The sequence below is a fragment of the Diplodia seriata genome (genome assembly GCF_021436955.1).
Source record: "Diplodia seriata strain FDS-637 chromosome Unknown scaffold_9, whole genome shotgun sequence".
Taxonomy (NCBI): domain Eukaryota; kingdom Fungi; phylum Ascomycota; class Dothideomycetes; order Botryosphaeriales; family Botryosphaeriaceae; genus Diplodia; species Diplodia seriata.
The window spans coordinates 1751828-1778404 of NW_027117316.1; the positions used below are offsets into that span (position 1 = coordinate 1751828).

Here is a 26577-nt window from a genome sequence, read left to right on the forward strand (position 1 = left end):
GCGGCCCCGGCTGGCCCAGGCGTGAGCGTCCGGCGGCGCTGAGTGGCCCAGGCAAGCTTAAAGCAGAGCACAGAGGCCGTTTGAGCACGACGTCAGAGCAGTGTGGGGAGTGGCAGAGTAAAGATAGAAGCTGCGAGTGATGTGCAATTTGGGCGGTAAGAATCCTTCGGGGGCTTTTATCCGCCATTAACCTCGAGCAGGGAGCAAAGCCGGGGACGAGTCGGTGTCGCGCGCTATTTTTGGGCGCGCAAGCGGGCCAATTAACGCATCGGGCACGCATGGCACGCATAGCCCCGCCCGGCGGCCCCCAAATTGTGGCAGATTAGTCGACGCCGTGTCACACCTGCTGGCGTGGAGAAGCGACGTGCCCTGGCCCACGACACCCGCACGCCCACCGCAGGCACCGTGCCAGACAGCCGCCGTTCGCAGGATTGCCATGCCGGGCTTGAAACGGGCGCGCTGGGAGCATTCTGTTGCGGAAGGATTGCTCCAGCCCACCGCTGCGCCCGCGGCCACGGCTGCTCTCCACCGGGTCTGATCGCAGCTCACCGCCGGACGCGGCGCGGGCTGCTGCAGGGCTGCCATCATCACTACTACTTGTGCAGGCATGCGACACCAAGCACCACGCCCGCGGCGCGAAAAGCGCGCCCCGGCAGACGGCGCGCTGGAACCGCCCATGCGCATCGCGACCCTGCCACATGGGCCGGCCGGGCACAAAGCCTCGAAGCCGTTTCAAGCGACCCAGCAACGCGCCGGGATGGCGATCCTTCGGCTTCCAACGCTCCACAGCGCTCGCTCTCGCACCGCAGACCCCGGCGGCGATCGCTTGCGCAGGGACGGACGGTCTCTACCGCTGAGGCGCCCTCGCCGCGCCGCAGCCCCGGGAATGGTCGCTGCGAGCAAGCAACGGCCGCGGCTCCACCATCTTCTAAATCGGGATGGCCCTAGCCACACCGCGATGGCGCCTGCTGGCGTGCCTGCGTCCCTGCTGCGTCCCTGCCTGCGTGTGCGCCTTATCCGTCCTCACGCAAATCCCACGAGATTGCTCTGGGGCCATCAGCCTGCGCTCAGCCCTCCCGCATAGCCTGCCTGATCTGGATCTCGCTCGCGCCGTGACTCGTCCTACCGCTGCCAGATCGATCCCAAGATTGGCTGCCAGACAAATAGTCGCGGCCGCCGTCAGCTTCAACCCGCCTCTTTTGTCAGACAACCCTCTTCCCTACGCTAGCTCTTACCTCACCATGTCCGCCTCCGAGTCCCCAATGCCTTATGTATCCGCCGCCCAGGTCGACGACATGGACCACGAGTGGTACACCCTGCCCGTCAACGTATGTCTGCCGCCTCCCGCCGGCCCGCCCAACATGCAATTGACCCCATCAAAGGCTCCCTACGATGCCCACTATGGCTTCGTGAACCCCTACGTCACGCCCTCGGTCTCCTCGGCTGGCTTCTCGCCCATTCCCGAGCACGCCAAATCCACCGGCGCCCCGACGCCCATGCTCGGCTACACCACCACCGCCGCCGAGTCCTCAACCTTCCCGATCCCGCTGGACTACTCAAGAGCGCCGCTCGACGCCCCCCCGCCGCGCCTCTCCATCCCCTCCCATCTCGAGTCGTCCCAAGGCTACAACGTCCTGCGTGGCTCCGACAACTACTACGTCTACGGCTGCAACCTTCCTTTTGACAGCATTCCGCCGCGCCCGCACAGCAGCCCGAGCGTGTTCAGCCCGGTAACACCAGGCGGCAGCAGAGCCTCCGAGCACTTCGCCTGGCCGCCCTCCACCAACGCCCTCGGAATCTCGCACCCGGGCATCGACGACACCATGTTCAACAGCACCAGCCACCACCATCCCGCAGTCCTTGCTTCCAGCCCCCCGCAGGCCAGCAATGCCCCTACTCCCGAGATCCGCGCCCCGAAGCCGAACCGCCCGTACGCCCTGATCGCCCCTCACCCGCTGGGCATGCAGCGTCTCGCCGCCACCGCCAAGCGTGGCCACGAGGATGACTCGGAGATGGCCGAGACATCGATCAAGCGCCGCAAGTCCAGCGGCTCCACTGGCCTGCAGGAGCTCGGCGAGGAAGACAAGCTGCTCCTCAAGCTCAAGGACGAGGAGACGCTCCCGTGGAAGGACATCGCCGCCCGCTTCCAGACCGACCTGGGCAAGACCTACCAGATTCCCGCCCTGCAAATGCGCCTGAAGAGGCTGAGGGAGCGTCTCCGGGTCTGGACCGATTCCGACGTGAAGGCTCTGCGGATGGCTCACGACTATTGGAGGGACCAAAAGTTCGAGATCATCGCTTCAAAGGTGTGTTCCGCCTCTTGGCAACCAAGTATATCGTTTACTAATCGTCCTACTGTAGATGATGGAATTTGGAGCCTCGGACAGGTGGACCGCCAAACAGTGCGCCCGGAAGTGGGCTGAAATCGACCCCAGCGCAACGCCCTTCATGACGACCCAGGATGAGCCCCAGCAGGCCACCTTCTCCTACACGGCAAGCCCCGAGAGCACCAGCTACCTGCCCTATATGCACATGCCTTGAAGGCCCGGATGTGCTAGCATGCTTGACGCATCTCTCATGAGACGATTGATGCAAACTTGCACGCAACTGAACGCAAGAAAAAGACGCCTCTATACGTTTGTGTATAAACTCTTCACTTTCGCTTTATACCCAATTTCGGGAAGGAAAAAAGACTTTCGCTACGGCATTCGCTTCTATTGATACCCCATTTCCCTAGACTCTCGCTTTCTTCCTTGTACATTTCCAAGGTTGTTTTCATTTTTTTCTTCATCTCTTTACCAAAAAAGACTCTCGCTTGATACCCAGATTTTGGTTTTATTGCATTGTACTTCACTTTGAGCGCTTGCATTGCACGGCATGGGTTATGGTTTTTTGTTATTTGGGTTCGGCGGTTTGGGAAGGTTCATCTCAAGGATCACATGCATTTTTCGGTCGGGGACTGGTTTGAACAATCTGGCGTTCACGATTGATGGGTGGTATCGGCGCATTTCTGGGGGTTGCATGTATGCATGTACGCATGGACGCGGCATTGTTTGAGGAATCTATGTTTAGACAATCACTGAGCTTGTTTTCCATTCATCGTCACCTTTGGAGAAGAGTTGGACACAAGCATCAGCGTTTCATCACTCGATTCCGTCATATTTCGTTTGTCCCTGCAATACTAAGGCGCCGGGATAGCAGGGCGGCTCGGGATGTTCCACTGCTTCCTTCCTATTTGCGACAGTTGATCTCTTATTTCCACCCCCCGCCAAAAGGCACGGCCCTCTGCTGCGACGGTAGCGGAAGGCGAGGTCGGTCCATCCAGGCTGCCGTGGATCCGAGGGAGTGGAAAGCATGGATCTCGATCGGCTATTCGCGGGCGGCGTCGAGGTTGGAGGTGGAAGTCTCCTGCTTCCCCACGACATCGACGCCTGCGCCCTGCACGACTCCCCTTTGCCCGCTCACCGCATCCTGGAAGCGACTCGAAGGGAGGGGTCTTACCACAAGCGCGGAACCGCACACAGCTATTGCGGCGGTGCCTGCTTCGATTGGCCCGAGTCGGTGCGGCGCTGTTCGAAGGATTCACCTCCTGGCTTGATGATCCTTCCTCTCGCGCCGTGCTGGCCGCCGCTCCGCCGCCACGCCATTATCATGCCCCCTCCATTTGCACGCGGCGGAGCTCACAGCGCCTACCGCCTACTGCCCTGCCAGCATCGCCCCGCTGGTGCCTTGCCCGAGGAGGCGCGGCGGCGGTAGCGGTACACAAAGACGCGCGCTGCACGACCCACACCCACAGGCAGGAGGCAGGAGGCAGGAGGCAGGAGGTCGAGGCGGAGCAGTTGCTGCCTCCGCTCCACACCAAGCTGCCACAGCCAATGCCGCAGGCCGCATGCTTGGCCACCCAGAAAAGCTCCGCTCCCCGGTCGACGGGAACTCCCGCACTGCCTTTTTCTCAAACACGCAACAGAAATAGCAACACCCAAGCATTCTTCTGCACACAACTCCGTCTCCCGCACGTGGCCCCCACGAGGTCTAACACGGGCGGGTGGGGCGGCACTGAAGGTGAAGCAGAAGTGTTGAAAAAATCGCTAGGTCGTGGCCACGCCGACCGCCTCGCAGCCATAGCGACGGGCGTTGCGCGTCTAGATTTCCGTTTTCGGCATGCCGAGTCGACCCTTCGCGACGTCATGTCCGCCTTCCCCCACTCCACGTCGACTGATGGGTTGTCGCTTTCGCACTCTGGGGGAAAAAGCAAGGCTTCCCCGGCGGGAAGGATGAGAAGCAATTAACGAAGCGACGTCATCCATCCGCCCTGCCCATCTCCCCGCCGCTGATCGATAAGGAGAGCAAACCTCCGTGCGCGGCGGCTCAGAAATAGCAGCAGGCACGGCAGGCAGGGGAGGTGATGTGTGATGGGCAGGAAAAAGCAGGCTGCGAACCGACTGGCTGGTAAATTGAGCAAAAGCAATTGGCCGCGACGCTTGATACTGACTACGCTGCGCACGCGAAGGTAGCGTCGCCAAGAGCTGTCAGGCTACTTTAGTGCGCTCTTTTGGCCCGCCGCATGGCTCGCCAGCCTCCCTCTTTCTTTAGTAACTCGACGTACTGCGCCCCCAGCACGGCAGCAAGCAGCAGACGACAAAGACGAACGAAACACCGCACATCCCAGCGCCGGCCGTCAGCGCTTACAACTCCGCCTCTCATGTACACGGTAGCGCCTGAGGTACTGCCGACTTATGTCCGCGCCATCGCATGGATCAGCTGGAAACATGGACGGAGAGTCCCATGTGACCGCACAGTGACAAAAAGGTACCAGGCCTATCGACAATCGGCGGTGCACTAAGGTAGATCTCCCACTCCCGCTGATCCTCAAGCCACCGCACCGCGGCCAGCGGATGGTCTTTTCCCATCTCACTGCAGCTACCCGACCGGCCTTCTGCCCGCTGGCTCCTCGTTATATCCGCCTGGTGTCGAGGGGCGGCGGAATGCCACATGGCGAGCCGGCGCGCGGTGCTTTAAGCTTATGTATCATTCCGCGCCTCCATTCCGCTCTCCTTCCAAAAGTCAGCCCATGCAGGAACGTGCCGGCTTTCCGGGCACTGACGTCTTCTTCACACTCTGGAAGGAATGTCTTCGGGCCCGTGGTTGTCCCGGCCACTATCCAGGGATCACGCAACCATTCTTGACTAAGCAGTTCTTTGTTTAGCAGGGAAGGGTCGGGAGAGGATCTCCAAAAAAAAAAAAAAAAAGAAGAGCTAGGATTCTGAGAACTTGGCGGGGTGTATGGGCACGCGCGCATGCAGGTTTGCGTGCGAGTGGGTTATGGTGTGGCGCAGCGGTATGTGCTGGTACTTTTGCCGATGGTGTTGAACAGGGAAATGCCTGCTTTGATTGGAGAGGACGTATGACGAGATCTTCTTTGGTCCCCAATCACAAGGAAAGAATGGCAGGACTTACGACAGTCGCACAGCAGAATGCGAAACAGCCCCTAGACAGGAACCGCCAGAGGGTAGTGCACCGGCCCTTTTTTTGGACCTGTTCAGATGGGTGCCACGGATCTGTCAGAAAGCACGCAGTCCGCCGCGTTTGATGGCACAACTGCTGCTACATTGCTGCTCGCACGAGCGTCGACTGCGAGCTACCATCGCACGCGTGCGCATGCGCATACGTACCCTAAGCGTGGGCTGACCTTCACGTACATTGCTGTTCCGTGACACCAAAACGAGCACGGGCACCGGGGGGCGGCGGCAAGATGCTGTGGCACGCCATACAATGCACGCGAACTGCGCCGTTCGAGAAGCAGGAAGCCGTCATCATGAGGCGAGGCAGACTTTACCACCGCCACGGTTTGGAAACATGAAAAGGTCAATCCCGCCTCGTGTCAGCTTTGTCCCGCAATTTTCTCTGTCTTGCCGGATGATCGATGGCCCCAGAGAAAAAAAAATAATAAAAAAGACAAGACGGGAGTCACCGCGGCTGCGGCGATCCAGGCCCACGCCTTAGAAGTTCGAGGTTACAGGGGAAACCCCATCATCAGGAGTGCATGGGGAAACCGGAACTCTCGTGACGTGGCGCGCATACGTGTATTCACGCAGGAAAACAAGGAACTTGCCTCTCTCAAGACTTCAGCGGCGGCTTCGGAAATGCCGAGCGGCAAATGTGTAATGCGTGATTTTGAGAACCAAAACCGTTGACTTCTTCGCCAGACGGCGGATTGGCGCATTGACTGTATACTACTAGATGGCAGGCCCGTTGAGGATAAGGTTCGGATCAGCATGGGGGAAATGGCAGGGCGAAGTGAGATAGGAGGGACGGCATCGATCCTCCAGATTTATTGGATTCGCCCTGCTTACCAACACGACGGTTTTGGGAACATGAGGAGATTAACACAGAAGTGTATAGGTGATGCGACATCGGGCAATGAACTTCTGCTGACCGGCCCGATTGAGCAGAATCCCATCGCCCTGCCGAACGATGGCTTTTCTGCCGGCGAAGTGCGGCAAATTGCCCCGGAGAAGCCGGTGGAGAAGCTAGAAAGGTCCAGTGCTTCCTAGCAACCGCCGTCGGATGAAGGACCCTGAAATCATAGGGCGGCGGCGGGGTCGCTGCAAGTTCGGATGTCAGCTACCGCCACTTAATTACCTGGACGGACCTACGCGAGCTGCTTAGTTCCTGGTCACGTAGCTAATTAGGTGCTTGCTTCGTGGGCAAGAATTATGCTACTTTTTGCATTTTCTCGAAATGGATCCCAACTAACTGACTCGATTTCCGTTAGGGGAAGGTCCTTACATGCTGCTAAACGCTTAAGTCAACCACCTCCAAGCCTTGCTTGCCATTGAAAGCCAACAGGAAAAAAAGAAAAAGAAAAACAAGACGAAAAGGAGAAAAACGCCTCCTACACACACACACACACACACACACACACACACAGTCACACCACCCCCTCGCCGGACTCCCCCCGGCTCCCGCGCCTCCCACCGACATAAAACCCACTCCTCCCCCTCAACCACGCCCCCCACCGCCAAAACCCCCACGGCAACCCCGCCAACGCCACGGCCCCGAACCCCAGCACGCCCGTCGCCCACGCCGCGCCCAGCGCCGCGTACATGCGCGGCGCGAACAGCGGGAACGCGGCGCCGAAGAGGCTGCGCAGCACGGCGTTGGCGGCGAGCGCGCTGGCCGCGTGCCCGGCGGGTCCGTAGGTGTCGGCTAAGTAAGCGGTGATGGCGAGGAAGAGCGGGACGAAGCCGAGGCCGAAGGGGACCCCGGCGGCGACGGGGAGGAGGAAGTGGTGCGAGGGGGAGGACGTCCACGCGAACCAGAAGAGGCTGGCGGGGAGGAGGGGGGAGAGGGGGATGAGGTGCGGGAGGCGGGCTTCGGGTGGGGAGGGGGGCTGTTGGTCTGAGTTGTTGGTGTTGTCGTCGTCGCTGTTGTTATTGCTTTGTTGTTGCTGTAGGCGGAGCTTGGCGACGTAGTGGGCGTGCACGCGGTTGATGAGCGGCGAGCAGGCGGTCGCGAGGGCCATGCCGATGCCGATGCCGAGGAAGGAGAGGCCGGCGGGGCCGGGGGCCCAGCCGCGCGTCTGCGCGAAGACGATGGGGTAGGCGGTGAAGTCGAGGTAGAGGATGCCGTAGCAGAAGGCCATGTAGAGCGAGAGGAGGAAGAGGATGGGCTCGGTGAAGAGCATGACCCACGGCCGCGTGAGCGTGACGTAGTAGTCGATCTTGGGGGCCGCGTCGTCCTCCGGCCCGTCCTTGTGGAGGAGGGCGCGCTTTCTTTTTAGGATGATTGGCGCGTATGTCTCAGGCAGGATGGCGAGCATGGCCGTGTAGGAGACGCCGCCGAGGATGGAGACGATCCAGTAGTTCCTGAATCGCGCACGCGTTATCATTCGGCCGTTGATTGAGCAAGCTTGCGAGACTCACCATCTCCAATGGCTGTATTGTACCACGAAGCCGCCGACTATCGGGGCTATGACAGGACCCAAGAAACTGGCGGCGGTGAATAGAGCCAGCGGGACTGTCCTATGGCTGGCGGGCCACATGTCGGTCAGGCTTCCACCAGAGTTCGTCACTGGAGGATGATCAGTCCGTGATGGTGATTCCATTGCAACGCAACTGACCTGTGGGCGAACCAAAAAATCCACAGAAGAAACGGAAGATGAGAAGTGAAGCGATGTTGGGGGCCAGGGCGCATCCCACGTTGAAGACTACGAAGAACAACAGAACCGCGCGGTAGATGGGATTCCTGCCCCAAACCTCGGAGAGAGGGCCGAAGATCAATGGGCCGGCTGCGAATCCGAGGAGGAAGGTCGAGACGCCAAGCGTGGCTACTGTTCTCGAGCAGCTGAAGCTTTTGGCAACATCAGCCAGGACGGCCGTGTGGATGCTGGAGCAAAAGCTGATTGTCGTAGTCATTGCTACAATGACAATGGTGCAAAGCCACTTTTTGCTCGGGTGCCATGAAAGAGGATCCTCGGCCTTGGCCAGCTGTATGCTTGATGTGCCGTCAAATGCTGCGTCATTGTCTGTGGAAGCGCCCGGCCTGTCAATTGATGGCACATCAAGCGCGTCTATTCCAGCGGGAGCCATTGTGTGCTAATTCATCGAATGTTATGAGGAGATGACTTGTGTGAAGCAGTGACATCCATGTTCCACAAGCGGCGTGTCAACGCGCCCTTTGACAACTTCTACCGAAACGGGCTAGTGAGATTGCGACATACCCACTAATGATACGGTCCACTTGTACAGCCCGTGTTGCCCTTGGCCCCAGGTGCCAACGGTCTCTGCCAGGCCATGTCGTACCGGCGTCCGTTCGTCTTTCATCCGTTTGCGCTCCATGTAGATGAGGTGAGTTTGATTGTCTCACAGTAGCCGATGCTCAAGCCAAAATCATGTAGTCTCGAGGTATGCGTAGTTGAAGCGCCTGTCCTGACATTCAGGCAGTACACAAAAACATCTCCATTATTACCGTCAATAGCCGTCCGGTAACGCCAAACTCCTTGAAAGCTCCCCAAGGAACGTCTTCTTCATCATCCGTCCGTATCATGAGCGAGTGTATCATATGCGCATCTTCCGCGCCGGCCATCATCCCCCTCTTGACCAAAAAGGACAGTATGTGCGCTAACCAAAGCGAAAACGAAAAAGAATCAAACCCCAAAGCCAGAACCCTTTTTTTCTTCCTTTCCCTATCCCTTCTATCCCGTCCCATTAGGTGACCAAAACAACAGAAGAGAGAAGCAAGCGTCAAGAAGCCGCACATCCCAGCTCACGAACCATCCCACGGCAACGCCTGGTCAAGCCAACGCCGCTGATCAGAGCGCCCAACGCAGGTACGTCCAGCCCCAAAAAGGCTTCGAAGCGGAAAACACACAGCAGCTCCCCCATCCCCGGCTCCTCCTTCCTCAGTCCCTCGGCGCCCAAAAAGGCAAGTGGTGGTATAAGCCGCTGCTCCCGGGATCATCTCGCAGCAACGCCCAAGCGCCGAAACCCAAATCCGCGCCCGACCGCCCAAACACGAGTCCATCCAGCCGTCTGTCACCCAGAACGAAGAAGAGACGAAGAAAAAAAGACAGGGAAAGACTCACACCCCACCCACCACCGCCTTCTTGACGATCCTCATCGACTTCTTCTTCATCTTGCTCGTGACCCCGCTTCCCGCAATCTTCTGCAAGCCCATGACGTTGGCGTTGGCGTACGTGTTCCCGACGGTGCTCTTGAAGTAGCCCGCGTTGCCGCTCAGCGTGACCCACTTGCACGTCGCGGTGCTGTCGCACCGGCCCGCCATCTCCTCGGGCACCGCGCTCGTCTGCGCCCAGCGCGGGTTGTCCGCCATGTCGATGCCGTTGCTGTCGAAGCCGCACAGCACCAGGAACTTGGCGCTCGTCGCCGAAACCGTGTACACCGTGCCGTTCGAGCCCGGGCACGCGATGGGCCCCGTGGCCGCCGGCCATGAGGTGCCGGATGTACCGCCGGAAGAAGAAGATGACGATGACGACGAAGAGGAAGAGGAAGAGCTGGATCCAGTAGCGTCCGTCAGCTTGCGCGCGCCCCACACGTTGACGTTGGAGTTGGGCGTGCCGAGCGACGACGACTTGAGGTAGCAGGTGCCGTCGGCGCCCGTCGAGGGCGGGATGATGAACGACACCTGCCGGCAGTTGGCGGTTTGCTCGCACAGGTCGACGCAGGCCTCGAGCGTCTTCTTGTAGAAGTAGTTGATGTCGCCGCCGTACCGGTCCTGGCCGCACTCGATCGTGTAGGTGGCTCCATCCGAGGCGGTGTAGGTCTTGCCGTCGCTGCCCGGGCAGCTAAGGGCTGCGGCGGACGAGGAGGCTGCGGCGCTGGACGAAGTGGAGCTTGAGGTGGTGGAGGAGGACGATGAAGAGGACGTGGACGAGCTGGTTGACGAGGTTGACGAGGTTGACGAGGTGGAAGAACTGCTGCTAGACGATGTCGACGTCGTCGTTGGCGCCGAGGAGGACGAGCTCGAGGTCGAACTGCTCGACGCTGTTGTAGCAGTGGTGGACGTTGAAGCGGTGGTCGGCACAGCCACGCAGTAGGAAAGTCCGATCTGCAGAAACTGACAGTCGTTTCCGACCGACGGGTTCCATGAGTAGAACTGCGCGAATGTTATGCTGTTCGCGTCGAAGACACCCTGGCAGCTGTCACCACTTTTGACGGTATAGAACTTAGGGCAGCCGGAAACAGTATCAGGGGGCGCGTTGGCCGGCGTAGCGCTTCCACCGGCAGCTGAAGTTGCGGTGGTGGCGGTCGTAGCAGATGAAGAGCTGCTGGAGGATGTGCTTGAAGACGAGCTCGACGAGGAGGTGCTCGGCGAAGAGGAACTTGACGACGACGAGCTAGATGACGAAGTGCTTGACGACGAAGGGGCGGAAGACGAGCTCTTCGAAGTAGAGGGAGTTGAGCCACTGCTGCTGGTGGAGCTCGAGGAGGCTCCCGCCGCCGCCCCTCCCGCTGCCCCTCCCGCCGCCGCCCCCGAGCTACTCGCAGCAGCACCGCCACCGGATGCAGAAGCACCAGCTGAAGCTGCAGTGTTCGTGACTGTGGAGCCAGAAATGACCAGCGTTGGGAAGCCCGGACTAGTCTGACCGGGTGGCGGCAAAGTCATCTGGTTTCCGCTGTAGACGTTGGACGCACCCGACGCGGCGGATGGCAGTGAGAAGCTAGGGTTGCTGCCAGTCAGAGACGACGCCACACGAAGCGTAGGAGTGACGACTTCGGCATTACACACGGGACTACCGGGCGGGTAGACAGTCGTGCTGAATGTATCGGTGAAGGTCTCGGTCGCCGTGATACGGGGCTGCGTGAAGATGCTGGTGATAGTCCTCTGATCGGCAGTAACGGTGCGGTAGACGATGGAGGTGATGTCCACCCACGTAGTAGGGTTGTTGGCCGTGACTGTCAGCCAGTTGACGTTGTTGGCAATGCGCGTCACTGTATCGACCATAGTCGACCGTGACTGGAGGTACACGGTGGAGATGGGCAGCATTGTGGTCGAGAAGGTGGAGCCGCAGTAAGGAACAGCGAACGTCGTTGGCTGCGCACGGCGATGGAGCTTCTCAATATCCTTGCGCCTGAGCTTCTGTCCAGATGGCGCAGCACCTGGTCCTGAAGCCATCTCTATAAGACGTGGACTGACACATGCCGAGCTGATTGTCTGGCGGAGTGTCGTGATCTCGGTAATAGTACGGTCATCGACCTTCAAGTTAGATGTAACAGTCACCGTAGGCTTGGTGAGGTAGCTGGTCAAGACACCGGTCCTTGTGACGGTCGATGTGCCCCCTGGAGGGTCAACCGTCGTGTAGGAATTAACATCGCGGTAGCTGGTTGATGCTGGACGCAAGTGTCAGCCAACCCAAAAACACCAAGAGAGTCCTCGCCAAAATACTTACTGACGGTGCTCGAGACCCAAGCCGTGAGCGTAGACGTAGCAGTCGTGTATGAGACCGTCGGCGTGTGCTTGTGGGTGTAGGTAACGCGGGAAGTGAAGGCACCTCCTTTGTTAGTCCCAAGAATACTAAGCGTCACAGGCCCAGCAGAAATGGAGCTCTGGGCCAGCTTGAAGCTGAACGGGATGGTTCCGGTAAAGTCTTCAGCAACAGTAGCAACATCCTTTCCAGACATGTCAGCATGTGAGATTCCAAACGATCTGGACGACGGCTGCTTACAACAGCGCTGACGAAGCGCGTGTTTCCCGAGAGATCGTTGTACTTGGCCACCACAGTGTAGAGGCCACCGTTAGCACAGCCTGGCACACTTCGATCCTGGACAAGGTCGGCACGAAGGCGATCTTCAGAATTGGGGTCCGAGTTGCAAGTTCCCGCAGGGGCAAAGGCAAAGTTGATGCAGGCTTGTCCCGAGACTGAAGTCGCCTGCAGCGCAACGGCTACGACGGCAAGCAGAGTGGACGCTTTAGCAAACATAGCTGGATAACAGAGCAAAGCACGGAAAGGAAAAAGTGCGGCCTTCACGGCCGAAACGAACTTCCCTGAAGTCTACAGAGACATTGGGGGACGGTGTTGATATAGTCATCCGCTGGCAAGGGTTCGTTTCCCTTGAATGAGATCTTTCACATTGGCCAGGGAAAAAGCTCCCAACCGAAGCTTCAATGGAGGACCTGGATCGGCGGTGTTGCTGGCCATTGTTGCCATCCAGATCCAGTAAAGTCGTCTTCAGTGTTGAAGCTCCATGGCTACCGAGCGACCGGTACAGAAGCTGCATGCAGGAGATGTTACTGCTTTCGGTATTTGTTCAGAAGAGCTTCTCCAAGCTCGAGACCGTGCGCTTAACAGTGTTCGCGCTGAAAGTCGACGACCGCTTGGAAAGTGAAAGGCCGACGATTGAACAAAGGCCTCGTATGAGAAAAACTGCGAAGCTATACACCATGTCCGCCTCGCACGCGAATCAGCACATAATCACAGCGGTGTCACAATCTTCATCACCATGAAGTATGCCCGCTGAAAAATTAGGAAACAATGGCTGGAGTTGCCTGTAAAAGTTCGGCCAGCGATGGGTCCAAATATTGAAAATGGCATCTTTGGAAGCATCGAAGAAAATGACACAAAGAAAAGAGAGCGCACCGTCGATAATACGACAGAACGACAAGTTTGGCCAATCAAAGACTGTAATTGTGAAAGACAAGCAAGCGGTTTCCAGACACACTGCAAAAGCTTAGTCGTATGGCGATCCCCCGCAGTGTTGTACGTCGCGAACTGAGAAATCGGTTGGACGAACAAGGGCTCTTTCAGCGGGTGTGCCCAACGTGGGGTAAATGAAAGCAGCCAAATGAGATCTTTCACCCGAATCATTGGCGCGTGGACAAAAGAAGAACTTTGGCAACCTGAGCGCGGCAACCGGTCGATAACACAACACCAAATGAAGACAAAGAGACGTACTGGCCGTCGAGGGACTTGGTAGCAACCATAGACGATCGAAGGGGAAAGCTAAGAGAGTATTGATTCTTTGGATATCATATTATAGATGTTGCACACAAGATGGCACCCCACTTACCCGGTGGTCTATTTACAAGACTTCACACTTTTTTAGTTCTTGAAGGTGACCGTCTTCGTCTGCAAGAACTCCTCAACACCCCAGTGGGCATTGAAACGGCCCCAACCACTCTTCTTGTACCCACCGTGCGGCAGCGTAGGCTCGTCGTGGATACTCATACCGTTGATGTGTACCGCTCTGCAGGAGCAATAATCAGTAAAGTATTCGGGGCACAGTGTCAAGAACAAACTTACCCGGACTCGATCTGCTTTGCAACCCTCAGCGCGCGGGCAAGATCCTTTGTGAAAATAGCACTGGTAAGACCATAATCGGTGTCATTGGCGATCCGGACCGCCTCCTCCTCGCTCTCGACCTCGATCAAGCTGACGCTGGGACCAAAGCTCTCCTGGTGATACATATCCATATCCTCCTTGACTCCCTCGACGATAATAGGACGCAACCGCGTCGCCGAGATCTCGCCCGTCTCGGGGTGCTTCTCCTGGCTCTTGTGGTCGCCGTGCACGACCTTGGCGCCCTTACCGACAGCATCCTCGACGAGCATCCTGTTCTTCTCGATCGCGGCGCCCTGGATCACGACGCCCGCCGGACCGGCGTCAAAATGGGTGAGGAAGCCCTTGAGTGCGGGGCGGAACTTCTCGATGATGTCCTTGTGGACCAGGATGCGCTCCGTCGACATGCAGACCTGGCCGCTGTGCACAAAGGCGCCGAGGGCACACTGGGTGGCAGCAACCTCAATGTCGGCGTCGTCGAGGACGATGGCCGAGGCCTTGCCGCCCAGCTCCATGAGGCATGGCTTCAGCGCCTTGCCAGCGGTTGCGGCAATGATGGAGCCGATGGCCGTGCTACCAGTGAAGTTGACCTTCTTGATGACGGGCGAATTGATCAATTGGGTCGTGACGGCGGGAGAATCGTCCCGAGTGGTATACAGGACGTTCAAGACGCCGGTGGGCAGGCCTGCCTCGGTGAAGACGCGACCGATGTTGTGGTAGCAGCGAGGGCTGAGCTCGGAGCCCTTGAGGACTGTGGTGTTGCCAGCAGCTATGGCGTAGAGGACGGAGCGGATACCCAAAATGTAAGGTGAGTTCCTGCAGCGCAACGATTTAGCCTCAATTCCAACCTGCGCCGCAAGGGTCGGCAAAAGGCGCAAAGTATTACGTACCAAGGGGCAATGCCCAGAATCACGCCAAAGGGTTCCTTGAACACCAGAGCGGTAGTCTCATCGTCCTGGGTCGCGGGAATGGCGCCCATGATTGCGCCGACCCTGCCGGCGACGTCCCGGATGAGCTCGGCGGCGAGGGTGATGTTGAGGCCAGTGAACATGGCGACAGCGCCCGTCTCCTGGGTCATGTGCTCCCTGAATTCTTCCCCATGTTGTTCCAGCACGTCGGCAGCCTTCAGCAGGATGTTGCGGCGGGCGGCGGGCTTGGTCTTGGACCAGGCGGGGAAGGCGTCTTTCGCAGCTTGGAGGGCGGCATCGACGTCGCTGGATGAGGCGGAGCTGCAGGACCACAGGTCCTTGTGTGCGGCGGGCGAGTGGACGGCGAAGGTTTTGGACGTGGTGGCGTCCTTGCCGTTGATGAGGAGAGGGATTGTGAAGGACGACATGGCGGGGGCGGGGTAGGTAGGCTGCAGCTCGAAGCCAGCGCTGTGTCAGCCATTGACCCTCGCAGTTTGCAGAGTACTGCTCGCGAGCATTATTGCCTCATCCGAGGGTTGGTCCCACTTACGGCGATGATGCAGGTACGAAGAGCTGGGCGATCCTTTGCGGACAGTAGCTACCCGAATTTGCGCAAAAGGCCGAGGTCTGCTCGAAGCGACAACAGCAGGCAGGCACGATGCTTTATAACGGCGGGACGGCTGAGATGGCAAGTTCGGATGCCTTCCTGGGCAACTGCCGAGATTAACAATTGAGCGACAGCAATAGTGTGCTTGACGTTGTGGTGATCGGCTGCGGCCCTTGTCGAAAGCAGGGGCGAGCTCCAGAGACCCCACCTCCTACCCTGGTGGTGCTTGCCTCGGGAATCATCGTCGCCCGATGCGCCCTCCCTCCGGCCCGCGCACGCCCACTTCCCGCAAGCCTGACCCTCGCTTACTTCACCATTGTCACTTCCGATGCTCATCAGTAATGTCACACATGCTGACCGACCTGATGAGCGCTGTCTATCTTTCCCTCTCTGTCGAACAGGGGCCATCCCATTTCAATCCACCTCCCGCCATCATGCTCTGTCTTCGTCGGTTTCAGTACAACAATCAAAGTGATTGCAACTTTCCACATCCGTCTCACTACTTACGTGGGTTAGTGCATCCTGCATCTGCACGTATTGCTACCGTCTCAAATCTCGCAGCTACATCCTCACATGTGCTTCGACTGCCCGCGCAGTCGGTTCACTTAGTAATCAAAGGTCGGTGTAGCTGAAACCCTTGTCCGGATGATGTTGTGCACCCGGCCTCAGACACATAGAGCTGAGGTGTCCAGCCTTGTTGAGATAACGCACCAACAGCCAGCCGTTCCTCGGTGAAACCCACGCGGCAACAAAGCACACGATACCATTTAAGCAGGGATATCTCTAGCCAACGTTGTCCGCCAAAAAAAAAAAAAAAAGAAGAGAAAGAATGTACGAGAAAAAGAAAAAGAAAGCAACTCCAACTTCCATTCTATCATCACACAACGATCAAATTCCCAATCCTCAGCCCCTGACTCTCATACCACCACCTCCGCCTAATCCCCACCCCCACCGCCCTCTCAAACAACCTCACCGTCTCCTCCCCGCCGCCCACCATGACCAACGGGATCGGGTGCGGCCGCGGGATGTCGCCCCCGGCCAGCTTCTGCTCCTCCTCCAGCAGCGGCTGAACCAAGCTGTCGGCACCCCCACCACCATCCTCGAACTCGGGAAACGACACGATGATGACCAGCTTGAGCGACGTAGACGACGGCGCGTACGCCGGCACGTTGGCCAGCTTCTGCGAGAAGCTGCAACCGCCCCGCCTCAGCACGATGATCTGGTGCTCGCGCGGCACCGCCGCCGGCAGCCGCGCGTCGCAGTTCTCGTCGCCGACGTAGACCGTGTGCCAGGGGAGGCTGCCCTCGTCGTCTTCGAACTTGCCTTCGTCGCTGCTGCTGCTGCTACCCCTTCGCCCGACAGGAGGGAATGGCGGCGGTGGTAGCGCGGCTCCGGGCCCGGTCGACAGCGCTGCTGACAACTGAACGCGGCGCACCTGGTGCTTGCCGTCGCCGGAGGCGCGGGTTGGGGCATTGGGCGGAGGAGCTGAGAGCGAGTCGAAGGGAAGAGTGTCTGTTAGCATGTTTTGGATGTTTTGAAGGAGAGAGCTGATGAGAGACGGGTTCATCTTGTCCGCTTCGATGTAATCGGGGAGCGAGATGAGCGAAAGCGTGTCATTGGCCAGAGCAGCTTCGAGAATGTCGTCAAGCGTGTCTGGGTCGTCGGGCGACGTTTCTTTGGCAACTGCGGCCGGAGGAGGTTCGAGGGCATCAACGAAGACATCGAGAGCCGTGAGGTCCCGCGTCCTCGTGAAGTACGGATCCGCAGGGTTGAAGCTTGACACGGCGTCGCGAGACATGAAGATTTTCTCGTCTCTTCCCAACGCCACGTTGGAAACGGCGTAGATCCTGAAATGGTCGCTGCCCGGCTCGTCCTTTGACGAACTGCCTTCGGCCTCACGCACCATGCCAAGACGGAGACCGCTCATCGAGTTAACCAGCACACCACCGCCGACACGCTGGAGCGAAGCTGAGTTCCCCATGCCGTTCGGCAGGTTCGGGAACGAGAGGTCAAATGTTGCACGCGCAACCATCTTGGAGCTAGTGCCATTGTACGGTATCAGCTCCGGAGGAAGGGTCCAAGGGTAGTAGGTGTAGTTTGATGGGGATCTGACGTCCGACAGAGAGATGCTGGGGTGATCTGCATTGAATTCAACCAGCGGTGACTCCAAAGTGTCCCTGTCCGGCATCAAGTGCAGCCGTGCCAGGCTTGCCGCATGGAAAACATCGTCCCGGGCTGCCGTCGTGGAAATGGTGAACGGAACATGGGCCGGGGGAACAGGGCAGGCGGCGTCATTGACGTAATCGGGCAGTTGTCTGTCAGCCTTGCTGCGCGCATCAAGGAAGCTTTCGTCTTGGCGGAGTCGTTCGGGTATGACGAGGGGATGGCCTTCGGTCGTGAACACCCAGGGACTTCCAAGGTGATTCAAGGGATGGTCGAAATCAAAGAGGAGGAAGAGATACTTTGCAGTCTCACCGAGGAAGAAGCTTTCCATGCGATCGCTCTTCTCACCGGTCCTCACGTCTTGCAAGCCTGCCCATCCGCATTTTGTCCAGCATCTACGCTTGATGTCCCTCAAAGCCATTTCTCCCACATGCAGATACCACGGATCTTTCGTCGCACGGTACAAATACCACGTCGACTCGATGAATTCAGGGCGGCCACCCCACCATCGAAGCCCCATCTCGATGTTACCAGTTGCGGTTGACCATCTCTCCGGAAGGGCTGAGTAGCGCGTCCATAGCGCTGTGTACAGGAGATGGGTTTCGATCGCTTCGTCCAGCTCTCCGGCCATGGTTAGCAGTCCAGGGTAATAGGCGCTGAGGCTGTCAATCCAGAAGGCCCGCATGGCGCCGGTGTACAGATCCACTTGAAGGTAATGCCCGTGCTGGTGCATTGGGCCGCGGTAAATATGTCTCCTGATTCCAGCATGTGCATCTTGCCATGTATGAAGGAAGGCTTCTGGTGAATCTGCACGCTCGTTCTCCAAATCGTAAGGCAGGCCCGAAAGGAGAATGTGCGATTTGAGAGCGTATTCGAAGAAGCTGTCGATTCCTGCCCCAATCTGCTATTTTTAGTATCTGAGCTCCTTCAAGAGAGAGGGTGATAACTCACGCCGGTGTATGGGCTGACCCAGTGCCCTGTTTCCGCATCGATGCCCGAACCAATGAGGCCGGTAGTGCTCCGGCGGGCCCAGATCTCCCAGAATGCTCGCTTTGCAACCCTTTCAAACTCCATGTTTCCCGTCAGTCTGCTCAGGGTGGAAAACTCAAGTACAAGGCTGCCAGCACCCGCACTGCACGTCTCCGTTATTTCAGGAGGGGTGTTTGGATTCTCCTGGCACTGTCCATGTTCCGAGTCGTTGTTCAAAGGGGAGTTGGCGTAAAACGGTATGCCGGAACGAAGGTTGACGCGTGGATAGGGTATGCCTGTCGGGGTGTGGAACGCCGGGAGCAGCCTCTTGCCCAGGTCATGAGCTAGACGCAGGAACTGGCCGTCATAGAGAAAACCGCCAGGCCACTCGATGCCTCGCCGACCGTCTTCGGTGTCAACAAAGACAGGCTCGTATCCGCGGATCGGCAACTCGCCGACTGCAAAAAGATGGGTGCTGAGCAGTCCCCCCAGCCCTCTAATGACTGTCTCAAAGAGCTGCACTTTGCTATCCAGGTCGAACCCTCGCGCCCTTTTCCCATGCCCGGCCGGGCCATCGGTGCCGTCGCCGTAGTACTCAACGAACAGCTTCACGCCGTTCTGGAAGTCCTCCAGCGGCTCGCGGCCCCCGTGTTCCTCGAGCGGAGAAGATGCTAAGATGGCGAGCGTGGACAAGCTGTCGATCAAAGTCAAGGAATAGTTGCCGAGCACGTCGTTCACCTCGATATGGGCGGGGTTGGCACGGTCTCGGGTCAGGGGAGCGCACGTCAACGGGCGCAGCTCGTCTTCAGGGAAGGCATTTTGCATGTAATTGTCGAAGCCATGATAGAATATGTCTGCGGTTTCCCGTCTACAGATTCGAGTAAGCTGGGTGCTCGTGGCGGCGCCGGGAAGGGCAGGCTACTTGAGATTGGCGATGGCCTCAGTGGTCATGCAGTGCGCGAGGAGCGCGGCGCCCAGAAGCCACAGCAGAAGGCATCGCGTGAGGGCTGCGGAGCGGCCGAATGGTGTAGGAGCGGCCCCGATCAGCGCCAGCCAAGTCGACAGCATTCCCTCTGGACGGCTCCCAAGGACGGCATGGGAGGAGCAGAGCGGATGGAGAGACAGCAAGAATCTCCAAGCTCAGGCTGGGGCGCAGAGGGGCAGTGTGGGGAGGGTTAATAGGACAGCTGGAGCTTAGGTGCATGCGGGAGCTCGCAGGATCAATGCGCCTGCCGGCGAGTCAGAGGCGCCAAGCCCGGTGCGCGGAAATTCTGGCGGCGGCTGCATCATCATCACCGCCCGCACGGCGCATCCACACCACTCCAGCCTCGTCAATTCGTCGCAGCTTCTTCCGGGCGCGCCCTTCTTCCACCTGTCCAGCTCCCCCGGCAATGCTCTCGCGCGCAGCCCTCCGTCTGATTGCGGCTCGTCCGCTGCTCGCGCCGCTTCCCAGAGCGCCCGCCGCCGCCTACGTGCGCTCCTACGCGAAAGACTACAGGTCTCGCCCCGCCAAGAAGACGCATCCTCCCTCCTCCAAGCCTAACGTCGACCGTTCAAACGAACGGCCCACAGAGGCGTCCTCGCGGAGCACAGGAGAGTTCAACGCTGCTGCGTCACCCGACAAGAACACCACCCCGCAATCACCGCCCACGCCCGGCAAGCCCAATCCCAAGCCCGCAGCAGAGAAAGCCTCGGAGTCTGCCGACTTCTCCACCTCTCAACCCGAATTCGAAAGCCCTCAATCGACAGAGGCCAATACCGCCCCCGAGACTGCTCCCGGCGATGCTCCCCAGGCGCAAAAGCCTCTGCCCGATTTGAGGCATGGCATTCCGTCCACCTTTGCTGAGGAGTTCCTCAAGTCTACCCCGTCGTCCAAGGAGGATGCTCCCGAGCCGAAGCCCAATGTCACTGAAGACCCCAAGTACGAACAACCCGAGCCTGAAGCATCCGGTGGCGGCTATGGTGACCGTGAGGGTGGAGAGCTTCCCAAGTCCGCGTATGAGACGTCTACGGATAGAAAAAGAAACATGTACGCGAACATAACGATGATCATGGGTGGCGTCTTATTGGCGACTGGTGGCCTGTTCCTTGGCCGTGAGTGGGAGTCTGAAGAGGAGGCAAAACAGCATCCTGACGTTCCTTCCGGCTGGTCACCATCAGCTGTCTACGCGCGCGCGAGCGCCAGACTCTCTAAATCTCTGGGTTATTACACAGAGCCTGTTTTCCCTAAGCTGCTCCCTCAGGTCGACCCCGCGCCGCCGTTCACTCTGGTGTTGAGCTTGGAGGATCTGCTTGTGCACAGTGAGTGGACGCGCGAGCATGGCTGGCGGTTTGCGAAGAGGCCTGGTGTTGATTTCTTCCTGCGCTACCTCTGCCAATACTACGAGCTTGTCATTTTCACCAGCTTGCCCATGGCCAACGGCGATCCCGTCATCAGGAAATTGGACCCTTTCCATGTCGTCATGTGGCCTCTGTTTAGAGAAGCTACGCGGTATGAGAAGGGCCAGTACGTCAAGGCAAGTTCATCCCAGTTACCGCCCGTCAGAGGCCTTGTTTCTAACAGGTTCCCAGGACCTCTCGTACCTTAACCGTGACCTGAGCAAGACCATCATTATCGATACCAAGGCAGAGCACGTTAAGAACCAACCCGAGAACGCCATCATCCTTCCTGCATGGAAGGGCGAGAAGACTGACAGGGGCCTTGTCTCTCTCGTCCCCTTCCTTGAGTACGTTGCGACGATGGGTATCACTGATGTGCGGACAGCCCTTAAGTCTTTTGAGGGCAAGGACGTCGCAGCCGAATTTGCGATCCGTGAACAGAAGGCTCGTGATGCTTTCCACAAGCAGCTGGAGGAGGAGCAGTCGCGTAAACCCAAGCGTAGCGGCATGAGCGCATTGGCGGGTGCACTGGGCATGAAGCCAACGGCTCCTCAGGGTGGCCTTATAGTTGGCAAGGAGAGCGCAGCTGAAGGCTTTGCGAAGGGCAAGATGCTCTCGGACCAGATCCGCGAGCAAGGCATGAAGCAATACGAGATGATGGAGAAGGAAATCCGCGAGAACGGCGAGAAATGGCTCAAGGAGATGGCGGAGGAAGAGAAGAAAGCGCAAGAAGAACAAATGAAGAGCATGAAGAGCGGTATTTTCGGGTTCTTGGGCAACAAGCCCGAATAAAAGCACAGTAAGTACCAGGCTCCAGCAGAGTAACACAAAAACGGGCGTAATTACTGGATCCAGGCTTGGAAAAAGAAGACAGAGGTGCGCACTGAGAATTTCCACTCTTATTTCTTGCATGATGCGGCGGGGTTCGAATTTTGGTACGCCGTAGGATGAGCCTCGAAGTGTACATGTTGCAAGTTTGGAGGATGAGTAACGCGACGCTGACTGCAGAACTTCTTGTAAACCATGTATTATATATTTCAGAGGCTCAAAATTGAAAGAAACTCGGACAACATTCTTACAACAGCACGCTTACTTTGCTTTCTGCGATGACGTATGTTTGAGCGATGTAAAGGCTGACTGGTGAAGTTACAGCAATCTTGACGCTTGGCGACGGCAGGTGTCGCTGCCGGTACCAAGCCCAGCTGTCAGGCATCACCAGTCTACATTTTCTAGGACGAAGCGCACCGGGGGCTAATTGCTACGAGGCCCGGAGGACGATCCATTCTTGGCGGCTGGGGTGATGGGCATTTACATTCCTGCATAAGCGGTGGTTGGAGCGATGTCTTAACATTGGGTTCTTGACGAAGACTGCGCATCGGATGAAACGGTTCGCTCAGTTCCGGTCTCGTCCGGTCTGCTGACGCTCGAACGGGCATAGGGCGGTCCGACCGAGCTGGGACGATGAGTCATCCAAATGCAGGTGGCCGCTTGCTGACATGTCGCTGCTAGGAGCGGGACAGGCTCGCGTTCTGCGATTACCACCCGCTCGTCGCCCAACAGATGTGAATCATTCAAACTACACGGATGTTTCAGGGAATTGAGTACAGTACATTCTGCAGGGCTTTGAGGGTCGCCAGCGCCCAAATGAAATGTGCATCGCCGTGAGGAGCAGGCGCCGCGTGTGGAAGTTTCCAATGTCGTGGCCGTGCGCCTGCCAAGTTTTCACTTACTCACTAGCGTGTCCAAGCTGACTTCCCCTCTAATCTTCGGACTCGAAAGATACACTCCTTCTCCGCCGTGTATCGTAACGGGTAAGGATTACAGCCATGGGACGAGTAAGAGCCGCCCTACCTCGCCCTCTGCACCCATATTGCAACGTCGCTGACCTCCTAGCATGCAAATCCCGATATCCGTCGTGCGTTCCAGGAATACACTGACGAGTCCACGCCGTCAAAAGTGCGTTCCTGTCCTCCTTCCATCCGTCTTGCGACGAGCGCTCGACCCACGAGGCCTCGACGCCAGCGCCGCGTAGGCGCGAAAGCACCCTTCAGCAGGCGACTTCGGCAGCTTGGACGCGGCCCGCGTCGATGGAACGCATGCGTCATGGCGCTCACTGAACCCGCTGTTACTGCGACGTGGGACCTTGTCTCGCGAACGTCGCTTTTTTTTCTGCCCTCTTCCAATACTGACTAAGTGACCACAGTGCGCCAAAGTGCGGTGCTTGCACTGCGGCTTCACGCGTGCGAAGAACACAACGCGCCAGATTGAGCACCTTCAGTCGTGCGCGGCCTTTCTCAATTCGCCCGATGCTACCATGCACATCCAGCAAACCGCACCCGCCACTATCGACCCGAACATGACGCAGCCGGACGGTACCCCCAACCGCGGAATCCTGAACGGCACTCACCCCAATCCTAACCTCCAGGTCCACCGCCGCGGGCCAAACACGAACAAGCGCACGCGTGAAGGCCAACCCATAGCGCCACACCCGGGCCCGCCCCCGCAGCAGAGCCCATCCCTCGTAGCACACCTTCTCAACCGCTTCCAAGGGCCCTTCACCGCGGCGACGCAGCAGCCCTTCCTGTCCCACGCGGGCTGCGGTACCCTCTCGGCGCCCGCCCTCACACAGTGGCTGGTGCAAGACGCACACTATGCCCGTGGCTATATCAGGTTCATTGGCAACATGTTGGCGAAGCTGCGACTGCCTGTGGTGCCGAACAGCCAGTTCCACCAGACCTATCGTGTCATGGACCTCTTGATCAGTGCTCTCAACAACATTCGTCGCGAAATGACCTTTTTTGAAATTACCGCGACCAAGTTCGGCCTCCAGATGACGGATGAACCGCCGAATCGCATCACTCGCGCGTACCTTGACTTGTTCCTGAGCAGTACCAGCAGCGGAGCAAGCTTGCTCGAGGGCATGGTGGTGCTATGGGCTACCGAGCATGTACGTCGCTTCAACTGTAAGCTCATCGGATAGGTACTTACATTCCGTCTTTAGTGCTACCGCAGCGCATGGAGCTACGCCTCGTCTTTCACCCCCACGCTCTCCACTCCGTCAAACGAGCCGCACATTGTTGCGCTGCATCAGCAGCTGATCCCTAACTGGACATCTGCCCCGTTCTCCAAGTTCGTAGATGCCTGCCGCAGCTTGGTAGATGAGCTAGCCAACACAACCACCTCGCCGAATGGCAAAGAAGAGATGATGCGCTGCGAGCAGTTGTTCGAGCACGTCTGCTGGCTTGAGGAGCGGTTCTGGCCAGATGTGGATGGTATGGGCGAGGAGGACGAGACGGCGCGTCTTGCCACGCACGGCGCTCACCACTCAGCTTCCGCAGCAGCGCATACTCACCCCACCCACAGCATGACGGGCGCTGGTATGGCTGGCAGCGCGACCCCTAACATGGGTATGGGCGGTGGAATGAATGCTAGTATGGGCAGTGGTATGGGGGGCATGGAGACGCCATCGAGGGACTCTGGTGGTTCTTTCTCCGGAGCTCTGAACGGGATTGCTGAGGCGGCAAACGGAACCCCTGGATCCTAAGTCGAGGATGAAGAGTCCGGGGAACGATCGTGTGGGTGGAGATGGAAGACAAAAAAGGCAGGGCAACGGGGGTAGGGCTGATGTAATACGGAGTCATGGTGCATTGTCTTTCTGGAGTCGGGCATGATTCATGGGCGGCTTCCTCTGGTCCCCGGCATTGCTCGTTCTCGCGAATGTCGGCTTTTCCCTTTTTTCCTCTCATCTGGCTCTCGAATCTTTCAGTGGAGTATGAGTTACTAGCACTTTCGGCCCGTCCGATGATGAGTATGGCATTATGCAGCATATAACACGTGTATTTGATCAGCTTTGATATATCCGTCTTCCCGTTCAATAGGATACCGGTCCAACCTCTTATTCGTTCATCCCACGATCCGACGATTTTGACTTGTGGCCTAAGAGTGCTCATTCAAAGATGCAGCCTTCCCTCGTAGGTAACTTGCACCCAACTTACGTTTACCTGGACGCGTTTGTATAGTTTCAAAACGCGCATGTACGTCGGGGCATTCGCTTCAATCACTGCGACATGGGGAGTTTCGACATAACTTACGACGGCGAGGCGTGTGTTAAGGGTTGCATCGGCCGATATAGCTGGCGTTTTGCCTTTTCCACAATTTCCAAACACGAGCACGAGTTTCTTGGTGCCCATGCCCACGACAGGATAGTTTCACTCGAAAAGCAATAGCCGAGCTCAGCCCGGGCTTCCAGAATCGAAGAGCATCCCGCCCTGATTCAGGCTGGAGGCGGGGGCATGGATGCCAGTGTCACACCGCCTGTCAATAAGGCTGGGTGTTTTGCATTGCAGAAAGGCTATTCATGGAAAGACGGCCGTGCAAGAGAGCCGATCTCCTGGGCGCCGAGGACCAGGAAGAATGCGCCGCCGATATCATAATCGACGGTGCGATCAACGGGTTCTTCTTAGTCGCAGCACCACAGCCTTACCAGAAGCCGTCGTCGGGCCCGCGCACACCTAGGGGATCAGCAACAAAAAGCATGAACCGGCGGCGGGAGGTTTCAAGTCGGCGACGGACTTGCAATGTTCTCGCATGCATCGCATCATGCAGGCAGTACGGCTAGCGGCACCGTCTCCACGTAAGGACTGCTGCTCGCCCGCGCCGGGCCGTGTTTGCGCGCGTAGTGAATAGGGGGTTCGTCGGTCTTGCAGAAGCCGAAAACGCGGACTAAAGTGTCGCGTTGCCGAGCTACTCGTGCGTGCCGACGCGCTCTCGCCGCTCGGCAACGCCGTCAGCGTCATACGCCTCGCGCAAATCTCCGTCTTAGCCGCGATGCTAATACAATACAATAGAATAGAGCGTCGTATGTCGTATCAGCGGCGCTGCAGGAGAGCATTGGCTGCGGAACGGCAGAATGGAACGCATGGACACGGTGCTCGGGTTGCGAGTCATTAGGCACTGCCTAGGTAGGTGTGTTCCTGCCCTGCGGATAAAGTTGATCAGCCCTGCGCCCGCTGCAGGAACCAACCGTCGGCGTTTCTGCTCCCTGCGCTAAACCATGCAGATTCTCCGCACCGTGGCACAGCACATGGCCGGCCAAGCGACATGGCGAGCGACATGAGCTCGCGTGCAAAACGCAAGGCACCGCAAACGCACGATGCACCGCCAAGGCTCTACTCTCGCGACGAGAGACGTGATAGACAAGAGAGCAGCTGTGCTTAGGCGGCAGTTGGGCCCTCATCTCGTCCGATACGCCCAGGGCCCGGGCTCCCGTTTGATCTCCGGTGCTGCTGCGAGGGCGAGGGGCGAGGCGTGGGGCGTGGGTGCGGGCGTGCGCCGGTGAAGAAACAGAGGGCTTGATGCTCTGGATGTAGTGATGCGGCTGGAGCGATTGGGGTGGCAGTGGCAGTGTTGGTTGGGTGCAGTGCGGATAGACGCCGGGTTGGGCTGGCCCCACGCTGGAGAAACGGGCCTTCCCTCAGTGAGAGCTTGGCGGCGGTTGATGTCACCCCTGCTGCTGCCACTCCTGTTCCTGCATACGAGCTGCCTGAGACGAGCTCCAATATTCAGCCTCCAGCCCATGGCCCGGTCCAGAGTCCTCGCGGGCGACTCGTCCACGTCAACGCGCTCGTAGGCGCTGCCTCTCCACCAGCTCGCCGCTGCGCGCCAGCCCCGCCGTCAATCTCCGCCATGCCGCCGCAAGCCACGGGTAAGATTGGGAAGCCGGCCATCGGCTCTATCCGGATCATCTCATTTCC

General features: G+C 58.3%; 7 protein-coding genes across 7 annotated transcripts; 3 read left to right on the forward strand and 4 right to left on the reverse strand.

Annotated features, from left to right (window-relative positions):
• Positions 1-1262: 1262 nt before the first annotated feature.
• SLS55_008964 (uncharacterized protein) lies at positions 1263-2541 on the forward strand (the record flags this gene model as incomplete). The annotated part of the gene is made up of 2 exons (XM_066780369.1): positions 1263-2306; positions 2362-2541. The coding sequence occupies 2 exons, from the start codon at positions 1263-1265 to the stop codon at positions 2539-2541; spliced, it is 1224 nt and encodes a 407-aa protein (XP_066629598.1).
• Positions 2542-6931: 4390 nt separating this feature from the next.
• Positions 6932-8591, reverse strand: SLS55_008965 (uncharacterized protein; the record flags this gene model as incomplete). Its single annotated transcript, XM_066780370.1, has 2 exons — positions 6932-7868; positions 8224-8591. The coding sequence occupies 2 exons, from the start codon at positions 8589-8591 to the stop codon at positions 6932-6934; spliced, it is 1305 nt and encodes a 434-aa protein (XP_066629599.1).
• Positions 8592-9582: 991 nt separating this feature from the next.
• SLS55_008966 (uncharacterized protein) lies at positions 9583-12442 on the reverse strand (the record flags this gene model as incomplete). The annotated part of the gene is made up of 5 exons (XM_066780371.1): positions 9583-10669; positions 10743-10858; positions 11080-11852; positions 11912-12131; positions 12188-12442. 5 exons carry the CDS (start codon positions 12440-12442, stop codon positions 9583-9585), a joined length of 2451 nt encoding a protein of 816 aa, XP_066629600.1.
• A 1119-nt stretch (positions 12443-13561) lies between these two features.
• On the reverse strand, positions 13562-15134 carry SLS55_008967 (uncharacterized protein; the record flags this gene model as incomplete). Its single annotated transcript, XM_066780372.1, has 3 exons — positions 13562-13706; positions 13763-14614; positions 14689-15134. The coding sequence occupies 3 exons, from the start codon at positions 15132-15134 to the stop codon at positions 13562-13564; spliced, it is 1443 nt and encodes a 480-aa protein (XP_066629601.1).
• A 484-nt stretch (positions 15135-15618) lies between these two features.
• SLS55_008968 (uncharacterized protein) lies at positions 15619-19270 on the reverse strand (the record flags this gene model as incomplete). Its single annotated transcript, XM_066780373.1, has 4 exons — positions 15619-15621; positions 15821-15853; positions 16287-18377; positions 18428-19270. 4 exons carry the CDS (start codon positions 19268-19270, stop codon positions 15619-15621), a joined length of 2970 nt encoding a protein of 989 aa, XP_066629602.1.
• A 15-nt stretch (positions 19271-19285) lies between these two features.
• Positions 19286-21616, forward strand: TIM50 (mitochondrial inner membrane protein required for protein import; the record flags this gene model as incomplete). Its single annotated transcript, XM_066780374.1, has 3 exons — positions 19286-19445; positions 19853-20965; positions 21009-21616. The coding sequence occupies 3 exons, from the start codon at positions 19286-19288 to the stop codon at positions 21614-21616; spliced, it is 1881 nt and encodes a 626-aa protein (XP_066629603.1).
• Positions 21617-22650: 1034 nt separating this feature from the next.
• SLS55_008970 (uncharacterized protein) lies at positions 22651-24368 on the forward strand (the record flags this gene model as incomplete). The annotated part of the gene is made up of 4 exons (XM_066780375.1): positions 22651-22659; positions 22718-22780; positions 23028-23771; positions 23826-24368. 4 exons carry the CDS (start codon positions 22651-22653, stop codon positions 24366-24368), a joined length of 1359 nt encoding a protein of 452 aa, XP_066629604.1.
• Positions 24369-26577: the final 2209 nt, after the last annotated feature.